Here is a 12,170-nt window from a genome sequence, read left to right on the forward strand (position 1 = left end):
AACTATACAGATAAGTATGTTTACACCTAGCAAAGAATTGTAAAATATAATATTATCTTATATTGTATTTTAACGTTAGATACATAGAAAATTATTAAAACTGTAAGGAAAAAGGTTAGTTTTTAAGTTAGGGCCCTATTGTTTTCATATTCAGTTATCCAAAATCTATTTCATCTCCTCTTTTTATCAGACGGCCAACCATACGTCGATTAAAAATGTAATATAAATTAAACTAGGTTGTACTAAAATTTAAGTGCATCTGTAATACCTTTCAAATTACTGTCAAGTATGATACTGTGCTCTACAGCAGTACACATGCTTAGTTTCATAATGTTCTCTGAGCCGTCTAAGAGTAACTTGTCGGTTTTCGACAGCTGTCTTTTTCTTTCATACTATCCCAGTTATTTTGTCGTCGAAGAATTTTTTTTTTTAATAAAGCTACAAAATATGCGTAGGTAGACCATAATTTGAAAACAGCTGTTACAGATGCACTTGAGTTGTAATATTATGTATACCTAAATAAGTTTCATTGAAAACAAAAATAAATATACTTGAACTTAAAACGTTTCAGAAAACATAGACCATAGACGGTCGGCAAGTTAAAATTTAAATTCCTGTTGACATCAAGTTAATTAAATTTTGATTGTTTTTAAAGGGTATTTTTTTTTTACTGAATAATTTATTCCACCACCAATGACAACGTGTGACAAAAACCATTATTAAATTATTGATATTGTTTTTAGAATTTCTTTATGTACATAATTTATTGTATTCGTCGTCATTAAATTTAAGTATTTTACGTTTAAATAAGCGTATATATATATAAAAAAAGAAAATACTTCCTACGTGTTTACCAACAAATAACTAATGGTATTAATCATAAATTATATTAATGTAATAATCAACAACATAATAATATTGAATTAAATCTCACGTAAACAAAATATATATAGTGATATACGAATTTGCTACTCACTTTTTTTTTTTACAAAATTACAGCAAATATATTATGTTTCACTACTCTGGTTATTTGATGTTCAAATACTTATTCACTTACAGTATAATGTACGATATATTTTATAGATCAATATTTCTTATAAGACTATTCTACTTTACAATTAGAAAAATAAAATAAAAATAGGAACAATCGAATCCCAGTCTCGGGTTTCCTCGCGTGAACCCCGACCAGAGGTCACACTATTACAAATAGTACGATAACAATATACGTTTAAAATCATAAATTTTCCGAAAATCGACTGGTAAGATCCGTGTCCGTTACGTCAATCAAACTACCGCTCTTTGTACAGGACCCGGAAATTACCATGTCGGCGGACACGTTCGTATGGCTGTCGCCGATTCCCCAGCTCGGCGCGGGCGACTACAAACGCGAGCGGACGGTCGATGACGAAGAGTGGTACCCGCGGGTGGTGTCGACCTACGGACTGACCGAGAGGGTCCACTGGTCTCGACGTCTGGAGGCAGACGCCGACCACCGGTCCGGACAGCCGCCGGCCACCGCCGTCCGGTGGACGCGGCCGGTGCGGTCGGCGGGTCGCGACTATTACGGGAGCGAGGACGTGGACCGTGCGTTTTTGCAGCGGAAACCGATTTCGTTCGCGATATTCGGCAAACCCGGTTTAGCGGACGACCGGTTGGCCGCCATGTTGTCCACGTACTGGGGATGCGTCCACGTGTCCGCGGCCATCGGGCTGCTGGCCGCCAGCCACCGGCCGGAAGACCAAATCGGTTTGGCGTTGCGACGCGGCGAAGCGGTAAACGCTGCGAGTGCCTCCGCGTCGCTCATTGAGCTTTTGAGAATCCGTGGGGCCGACGTACAAGAACGGGGTTACGTGCTTACCGGCTTGCCCAGGTAAGTCTGCGTTTAAGTGCGGTTATTCATTAGTTGTGTTGTTTATTCGAATAAATAATAGAAACACGGTATAGTCAACCGTCAGCGGGACCATACATACCTATATCATTCCATGTATACACTATACGTGCGATTGATCAAATCGCTTTCGAATTCGCAGAGAAGGACGATTTTCATTCGCATTGCGTCCCTAAAACATTTAAGAGTGTCACGATAATCACTACGTATATTTTGATACTAACTCGCTGTTTTTTTTTTTCACTACAGACACGATCCTGGACTGAGTGCGTGTGAACAAATGAATGCGGTGTTCACTACGAATCCACCAGACGTATTGATTTATATGAGCTGTCGTAATCAGGATTTAATCCATATACATAACGGATTGACTTTAGAATCCACGGAACACGAACGTCTTACGCAAACACTACATTTGAACAACACAGAATACAATCATATGCGCGTACGTTGGTACAATAAGTCGTTGATAAGCAAGAAAATGATTGAACTGGATCTTAAAGATTACGAAAATTATTCGCTAAAAGTAATAGACGAAATAGTCAAGCAGTTCGATCCTACATGCGTGATAACCGTGGACGGCAGAAAACCAGTGAACGAATTATTCGAAACGATTAAATCGAAATTAATGACAATGCCGTTACATTATACGGTGTTACCGGAAATGGTGGAGATCCAAGCGAAATCTGATTTGTCGGAAGACTACACATATAGTGGTTCTGAGTTTGAGTTCGAATCGGAATCGAACGAGGTGGAAACGGTGATAAGCAGTATGGAGCGCGCTAGTGATACGACTCAAATACGTAACGAAAACGAACAACGTAAAGAGCGATTACGTATGACGTCGGAATTCGGTCGTCTGTGTCCTGTAAACTTTTCTAACGGTCGATTCATATTGGGCAGCGACCGTTATTGCATAAAGTTTATGGGGAAACTGTACTACTTCGCTGGACCTGATGAGATGCAAACGTTTGGTAAACACCCGAGACAATTTTTGAAAATTCCTACACACGGGCTACCTATTAGGGCCATGTTTTACGGTCCCAAGACGTTGACGAACCAAGCTACAAAGGCTGTACGTAATTTATTCGGTTATAACATAATAGACGTTGGACATATAATACAGATACACGAAGAAGACGTAAAATACGATTTTTCGTCTGCGATCGTCGATTCTATACTAAAAACTGCACAAGAGGTCATAAGACCCAAAGAAATTCAAACTAATGACATCGACATCATGCGAAACGCAATTGCTGAGTGGACACGCCTGCGGTTTGGTGTTGTCGTTGGATCTGATTTGGGTAGCGTTGAAGACAACGGAAGTGAATACGAAACGAATGAAGATTTCTCAAATCAAAGTAAATATTATTTTTTATTCTTATGGAAAACTTTTTAGTGAAATCGGTTAGAATGAACATACTAGCATTTATCAAAAAATAACTTAGTTTAAAAATAATTTTATTAGTATAAACCTGTTTCAGTTATAATTAACATATTTTTTTTTTTTTTTTTGACAAATGTTATAATTAATTAACACATTAATATGATGTTATAATATGGCATTTAAATTTTTATTTATGTTGTTTTATTATTTTATAAATCAACCAATCAATGCAATTATTAAGTTTTTTTCGTATAGTTTAAAATTATAATACATCAATAAATATTATATAAAAATACTAAATACCTATTAATAATATTTTAAAACTGTAGAAACGTATTAAAATTATTTCATTTTTACATAAAATTACGTAAGTATAAATAACTTATTTAAACTATAAATTATTCTAGAAAATCAAGATGTGGACGAATATATTAAAAAAAAGCAACTAATTAACTTCTTTGAATCATATGATATAGATTTCTTAGATGATTTATATGTATGTATTCGTGCATACAATGAACCAGAAAGACTAAAAAAATATTTCCAAAATATGTCAATAAAAAATAGAAAGATTTTTAGGCGAAGCTTCATTAAAAGCAAAAAAATTATTGAACCTGAATTAATAAATGTTATTGTTGATATCGTACAAATAAAAAACGAACAAAACCAAAATTGGATTATAGTAAACGCACCATTAGAGTTTGGATTAGTGAAAAAATTAATCGATGTAAACCTTAATCCAATCCAGATGGTATTTTTTCATGACTCTGATCCAATGCACAATATTTTATTATCAAATGAAGAAATGAACAATAGCTATCGAAATAACTATATTGAAATCTTAGATAATGTGAAAAATGGAATGAGGCATGGAACGACAGTAGAAAAAATTAAATATCCAGATTTTGTCAACAAAATTGAAAACTCGTTATATATTTCTCAAAATAAAGATGATTTTTTTGAAGGCGAAGTTGAAACTGCAGAATACGAAGAACATAAACACATTAACATCATAAGTCACGATCACTTAATGGGAATAATAGTTCCAGTAATAACTGAGCGATTAAATCAATATACAGAAAATCTTCTCGTACAATGGCATACTTTAAAAACTAATATTTCTAAAGAAATAAACCAATATATGGATTTTAATATCATTGTATGCAAACCCGACTCAACATATAATTTGCTGACAATTTTAATCGAAGACACTATATACTATCTAAAGAAGTAAAATAATAATTATTATAATTAATTTTTGTTAAATATGCATTGTATTTTAATTAAATAATTTTTTGTTTAGGTTTTTGACAGATAATGTAAGCGATGTATCCACATCAGATATCAATAATACTGTACCTACTAGGGGAAAATATGATGGTGATACTTCCATTTATTGTCCCGTAAAGTTTTCAAATGGTAAACTCTCTATTGGATCTACAAAACACATGGCAGTTTATCATAATAGGTATTATTATATGAGCTCGTCCAACGACTTCAAAACGTTTTTTTCTAATCCTGATAGATATACATTGTTTACTAGTGTTCCAAAAATTTATCCTAAACCTAAGATATCTTTACTTTTTTCATTTGGTCTCTGTTCAATAGATTTTATTAACGAAATATTAGATAAATTTGATTTAACTCTTGTAGACTCGTATAAAGTATTTAAAAACAACGTTTTACCAAATAATATACCAATGGTGGGTAAAATGTACGAGGAACCGACGCTTAAGAAGATTGTGGATAAATATTTTATTTCTGAAAAACAAAAGGTTTATATTAATAGCTTGAGAAAGTATATGGATAAAGAAAGTGCTTACTTAAATGACGAGGATTGGTTAAAAATGAATTCGGTTTTTTTTCAAACCAACGAAGGAATATGTTATAAAAATTATCCTAAAAATTTGACAGAGCTAAAGTATTTAAAAGAAAATGAAATAAATCCTGATGTTATTATTGAAGTAATTTCTGAAAAACACATTGAAAAAGAACACGCCAAAACATCAGTCATTCAAAATTGGTTAAATTATCAATATATATTGATCGACAAGGTCATTGCGCGGGATAATGAGACAAGACGAAATTCTATTAAAAACAGATCGATATTGTTTAAGCAAAAACTAGCGGAGGTCATAAAACAAAAAGAAATTCACAGAATAAAAATGCGTTTAAAGCGTGCAATCACAATGGTTGTAGCGGAAACCGTAGCAGAAGGACCGGGCGCTGTGAAATCCATATGTGATACTCAACAATCGGACAAGTCTTATCACATGTCTACACTGTCCTCCATATCGGATTTATTGGCCAGGTACTCTGAACTAACGTTGAAACAAAAAAAAATTATCATTGACTACAGATTGGACGTAAGCGATTTCCTAGATTTGGATGAATTCGAAACGTTGGACGAAATCGACGAGATGGTTAACAAAAAATTTCCAGACGATAAGTATTTGATATCCCAATGTTTTTCTGACAGTTTTGAATTTCCACCAGACACCATGATTCAGCAATACTTGGACATGGAGAAGGACACGCTTACAGCAATGAGAGAGTTTGCCGAAAAGTCCAACATCCCGTGGATAACCGTATCAGGTCCAGATTCTCGGTCGGCTGCGCTCAGTGACATCACCGAGGTGTTAGCGGCAAACGTCGACGCGCCGTTCGAGACGACGTACGACGTGGACTTGGAGACTTCGGAGAACATGTTGCGCGCGGGCGAAGTGCACCTTAGCCGATTCGGTCGGTGGTGTCCGGTGCAGGCGGCCCGCGGTTCGACCGATCCGGTCATCCGACGGTTCTGTCCGGACACGGAGAACGTTCACCCGGTGGTGCACCGCAAGTACGTGTACTACGTGGCCGGTGGGCCAGAGAACAGGGACGAGTTCGCGCGGCAGCCGCTGAAATACGCGCTCGGACCGTCGAAAATTCCGCCACCGCCGGGTTTCGCACTGAAGATCGCTGTGGTCGGGCCTCCCGGAAGCGGGAAGTCGCGTTGCGCGCAAGAACTGTGCTCGCGGTACGGGCTGCAACTGATCCGTATCGAGGACGCTGTCGACGCGTATCTTACGGAGTATCGGTGGACGGACGTTGCAAAAACCGCCGTGGGCACGCTACGCCGGGGAGACGCATTGTCCGAAGACGCAGTTGCGGAAGCGGTGGTCACGGCCACGTTTGGTGGTCAGGCCATTACGTGGGGTTACGTGATCGACGGGTACCCGGTGACCGAGAAGCAGTTCAAACTGCTGGACGCGGCCGGTGTCATGCTGCACGCGGTATTCGTTCTGCCAGAGGACGGCGGTCGACCGGACGAGGACACGGCGCTGTGGCGGCTCAGACGTGACGCCTGGACGGAAGCGTTCGTCGGCCTGCAGTGGATTTCAGACCGGTACGGGAACGCTTCCGGTTTTGCGTCCACCGACATTGACGGGATGGTCGCGGCCGCTTCGGCGTGCGTCCGATCGGTGCTCGCGTACCGAACGGATGTCCGCGTCAACCGCCCGTGCCGGCTGTCTGGCGTGCCGCTCACAAGCCGCGAGTGCCGATACAACCTCAGCACGTACTTGGACATGTGTCCGGTGTGCAGGGTGAACGGGGACCGCATAAACCAGCCCAGCGACTTGGCGGCCATGAGGCGATCCGCCGTACAGTACCGGTCGTACATCTACTGGACGTGCGGTCCGGAACACGAGGCTTCGTTCATGGGCGATCCGGACCGGTACGCGGACGCGGCGCCGATTTCACCGGACCCGCATCCGGTGGCCACCACGGACCGCCAATTGTCCCGGAACCCGTTCTTCCGGTGCAAGCTCTCGTCCGAGTATTGTGTGGTGTGCGCGCTGTCGTGCCTGTGGTACCCGACGTACAAGCGCGGCCTTCCCGAGTTGATGGTCGCCTACCGTAATCGCGCGTACACATTCTGCTCGTCCCAATGCCAACGTATGTTTTCGCAGCGGCCGACGCTGTACGCGGAGTACACGATGCTCGTCAGAGGCCCAGACCGGCCGCTGTCGACGCCGCCCCGACCCTGGGACCGGGAGCAGATCGACGGCCTACCTGTGCTCGGCTACCTGGAACAGACCGTGGCCGCGGGAGTCAGTTCGGCGCTAGCCGGACTTACGGCCATGAAGCCCGTGTACCCGGGCCTGACGGCCACGGTCTCGGCCATGGTGTATTTAGGCCTACACATCGGCAGGAACGGCGGCGGAGACAACGACGTAGCCGAATACTATCGCGAAGCATTCAAACAGTTTGTCGACACCTGTCACAGTTTCAAAATCGAGGCGTTCAAATTGAGATCGCTGATGTGAATAATGACCTCATGACAACACCCCGCGCGCCCTATACAGATGTATACGGTGTTTAATGTGTTTAATCATAATTGCCAATAAACCAGTGATAAACTTTTCGTTACGAAGACTGGTCATTCTGTTATAATTCAATAATAACCAAACTTTACGCGTTTACGGGTACAGCGGATCGTCGATCATCAGCACTAATTGAGACCGAGTTAGGGGAGTGCGGATAATCGATTTGTTCGAATAATAAAACAATGCTTGAAAATAAATAATGAACGTAAACTTAAATGTTTTATATGTTCAAAAATAAAACTAATGTACTGTAAAGTATAACTTACAAGACAGTATTATACGATAATATCAATATAATATGTATATTTTTTTAAAAATACTTAATATATAATTAGTTTAAATTTAAAACTTAAAAATATATAATTAAGGTACATTTTTTTTCAAAATATCTATTGTGCGGATAATCGATGTTTCACTGCATTTAAACTTCAACCGATAAAACAACTAAAATAATATCATATAACAACGGTTCTTAATCTTTAAAATATGCGGTCCGCGAAAAAAGACTTTTTCTAATCCTTTTCCAAAGTGTTTTTAGAATACTCAATTTTCTTTATAAATATTTTTAGAATAAATTTCATGTCAGTAAAGATAGACTACACGAAAAAAAAAATTTCCGATAACTCGAGTATATATGTACATTGTACCTAGATTCAAATTCATACCCAACAAATTACATTCTTGAACAGTGAACACGTACGTTAAGCGCCGTAGTCCTGCGACCAGAGTTTAGCGAATCCCTAGAGTGCTATGGACTATAGTTAAGGAACCGCTGTCATATGGGTAATAAAAAACGGAAAGAAAAACGGAAGTAATAATATTTAAACGATTACTTATAACGATTAAGACAAAGAAAATAGTTCGTAAATTTGTTTGTAATCCTAATGAATATAATATAATATTATTCATTTATATACGACTATATATACCTAGTGATTGAAGTTAATTTATCGCCAGCAATTTTAAATTGGCGACTTAATATTCATAGCCCATCGAATCATAAGCGCAAGTCCTTATAAAATCAATGAGGCGTTGTAAGGTATAAGGCCACTTTTTAGTTTGAAGCACGTAATACATTTCTTTAGATCTTTGAGTACCTATGAATTTTAATATGACATAGCACGGACCAGTTGGCGTTATGACTTCAATGGAATTCTTAGTACGTGAATAATGTATTAATGTTATTATTTGATAAGAATTCAATTCTACGAGTTATAGTTGAACGTTTTTTAAATATTTTATAGAAATAATGTCGAAAAAAATATTACAATAATAATAATTGATCTCGATTAAAAAAAAAAAAGTGAATGAAAAGGGTGTGAAAAATGTAAAGGACTGTAATTGAAGTGTACTTATACGTATAGGCTTAAACGAGTTTAATCGACAACGCTGTTATTACAACACGCTGCCAAACCATATTCCTACTGGTCTTAAAAGAATTAACAATGGCACTTTGCACTCGGGAACAAATGACAGCAATTATACTGAGCTTGCAATTTTCGCTCGTTAGACAGTGCATTTTAAATGTCGCGTGACAGACAAGCGGTCTCGGACTGTCGAGAAAGTACCGTTTTCGTAGAAAAATTCAATTAAGTGATATTTATTTGTACACGCTTTGCGGTGGACACGATAAAAATGCCTAACATGTTATATGACTGCACATTTTATCGTACCCAGTGAATTGAACTATATTATATTATGGTATTGTTACAACATATATTATTACGTAATATTTCATTGGGTGTAACTAAAGCGGCATCTTACCTCTTACAAGACACCGGAAGTAGATACGCATCCGAAGAGGATTCACACGGAGGCTCTAGGTCTTCGCACTCCACCACCCTGATCACCGGCAACATTTAAGATCGCTGCAAAAACCAACACCACACTACACTGAGGACGACTGAACGACAATAATATTATATTTCGACAGCGAGAATAAAAACACGCTCGCACATGCACACGAGCGCACACACATACAAACACACTAGCGCGCGAGCGTATGAAAACATGAAATCTATTTCATTTATTCAAACACAAAAATACACAAGCCGCGGCAAACAATAGCTGACGAACGAAGAAAGACCAGCGCAAATGAAAAGAAAATAAATAATAAAAAAAAAAAAAAAAAACAAGCACAATGATAAACTGTTAAACAGTCTACAAACGCACATGCTAATAGGTATAATATAATATTCTAATCTCGAATGCACATCACGGTCCGTTGTTGTGATTAGAAAGCGTTCTGAAAGCCGAATAATGTGACATTCGCCATTGCTAGTCTTATTCTAACGATCAGGTGGTCGCTATAATAATATTTATAGTATTTATAGTAGTATAGCTGTTGTAGTCGGTGTCGTGGGGGGGGGGGGGGGTAACGGGAACTCGATTCCCTCGAGAAAATCCATCGTCCCCTCAAAAAAATTCACGTGTGACTAGTGGTTGTTTTATAGCTCGTAAATATACTAAAATAATTCGTTACTTTTTTTACTACCTACATTAAATCAGAAACTTCTTCTGGCTATTCTTTAAATAAAGTATATTGATTTAAATTTAGCCGACCCCTTATCGTCCAATTGGGAATAAAAAGAATCATTTTATTTTTTTTTTTTAAAGTACTTATTCAATAAAAATTCAAACACCCATAATAGGGATTATAATCAAATTTTATTTATTTATTATAGTTATAATATTACAATTTGGAATCTTTAAAAAAATAACTAAAATGTGTATGTTTATACGCGTAGTGCGATTATATAATTATTTGCAAATTTTAATGTAATTTTTATTTAAAAAAAAAAATTAAGAGCCCTAGCTCTAAAATTTGACTTAATATCAGCCTAGTATTGTTATGTGTAAGGTATAATCGTGAATCGAAACATATTTTAGGCCCTGAATATTACTACTCAATACTTTACCTATTACCTACTTCTTAAGTAAGAACTCTATTATTATTTTTGAGTCATATTTGTTTTTAATTTAATTTTTGTGTATATGTGTGTTAAACTGTATACGTACGTTCAATATAATTTATAATGATTGTATCACATTGTGCATTTCCCATAACAAATCGGATGTATACGATTGCAGTGAGTACTTTGTCGAAAAGGTCATTTTTCGCTTTCATAATACATGTCAGGTAAAACCGCTGACAAACGATCCAATTTATATATATATACGCAACTCATTTTTTGTAAAAAAAGAATTTGATATTTTATTTATTACATCAAAACTTTTGACTTAAGATTCTAGATACTTGAAACTATCATCGGTTATTATACGTATAATAGCAAAGTACATTTAATGGTATTAATTTTTTTTTAAATCACGAAAAAAATAAAACTATATGGGAGACTAAACACTAACTGTAATAACGATAAATAAAACTGTAATCTCAACTAAAAAGCTGATAATATCGTATTTTAATTATTTATAGACGTAATGAAATATATAATTTCAGAAAAATTATATTCAAACACATTCATAATAATATTTTTATTTTATTTTATTATTGTTTTTGATCCTCCTCGGTCCTTATAGTTCCTTCCGTATACGTAATTTGTTTTTAATTTAAATTTTCTAATATCACATTTACATCATAGTCAATTTTCGTCACATTTTTATATGATTTGCAATATTTTGAGACATGACGTGTGAATACAAGGTCACTCGTGTCATGATTATTTCTATTGATTACATAAATATGTATTTTGAAAATCTTTATTCTTTAATTTGTTTTAAGCACATATATTATATACGTGGGCAATTTCAAAAATGTCCTCTAAACGCTAAATACTAAACCTAGTCGAAATCGGTTTTCAAATGCGATGATTTATCATTTTTTTTTTTCATCATATAATGACATAATGTGCGATGCCAGCCAAGGTCAGTAAACCGAGACGTGTGACCAACGTCATCTAATCTGTGTCTGTATTCGTCGCATTCGCATATATTATAATATTTTTTTATTATTATTAAGTATTGCATTCGTTTTAATAAATTTCCAATGTGGTATCGTCTAAACGTAAAAATATTAACGTTATTTTGTTCTTTCTTTAAAGACATGGTTTAGTAAAATATATAATATTATGTTAATGCTTCAACGTTCATGATTATTATCATACCAACTTTTGATTAGTTTTAAAAACGAATATTGCGTAGGTACAATATCTAAAATCTGATGAAAAATTTTAAACTTTTAACATTTTCTGACTTGAACTTATTTTGTCAAAAAAAAAAAATGTGTGATAATATCGAATCGATATTTTATTTATTGTTGTAGATAAAATGGATTTTTGAAGTTTTTATGTGCTTAGGACAATTGATCGATATTATATAATATTAAGTTTGATTGTAAGGTATTGAATATATTATCTTATTTTGGTGACGGTTCTTCGCTGATAAGACAGGTACCTATTATAGATACACATAATATGTTACCACGATGATGTACAGCAACGTTTCTGCACGACGTTTTGTGTGCGCATTTACCGTCAACTCGGTTCATTAATAATCCTACAAATAT

The 12,170-nt window shown here is 36.6% G+C and overlaps 1 protein-coding gene across 1 annotated transcript; it reads left to right on the plus strand.

The window, feature by feature from the left end:
• The first annotated feature begins 1,322 nt into the window (after positions 1–1,322).
• LOC113548359 (adenylate kinase 9-like) lies at positions 1,323–7,585 on the plus strand. Its single transcript, XM_026949205.1, has 4 exons — positions 1,323–1,870; positions 2,138–3,249; positions 3,683–4,505; positions 4,579–7,585. Exons 1-4 carry the CDS (start codon positions 1,323–1,325, stop codon positions 7,583–7,585), a joined length of 5,490 nt encoding a protein of 1,829 aa, XP_026805006.1.
• The last annotated feature ends 4,585 nt before the right edge of the window (positions 7,586–12,170 follow it).

Source organism: Rhopalosiphum maidis, chromosome 4 (genome assembly GCF_003676215.2).
Source record: "Rhopalosiphum maidis isolate BTI-1 chromosome 4, ASM367621v3, whole genome shotgun sequence".
Classification (NCBI taxonomy): domain Eukaryota; kingdom Metazoa; phylum Arthropoda; class Insecta; order Hemiptera; family Aphididae; genus Rhopalosiphum; species Rhopalosiphum maidis.

Excerpts from the sequence above, each read along its gene's own strand:
- LOC113548359 (XM_026949205.1), top strand. The coding sequence starts at position 1,323 with ATGTCGGCGGACACGTTCGTATGGCTGTCGCCGATTCCCCAGCTCGGC. Across the intron at positions 3,250-3,682 it reads TGAAGATTTCTCAAATCAAA|AAAATCAAGATGTGGACGAA; the intron begins GTAAATATTATT and ends AAATTATTCTAG. Across the intron at positions 4,506-4,578 it reads ACTATATACTATCTAAAGAA|GTTTTTGACAGATAATGTAA; the intron begins GTAAAATAATAA and ends TTTTTTGTTTAG.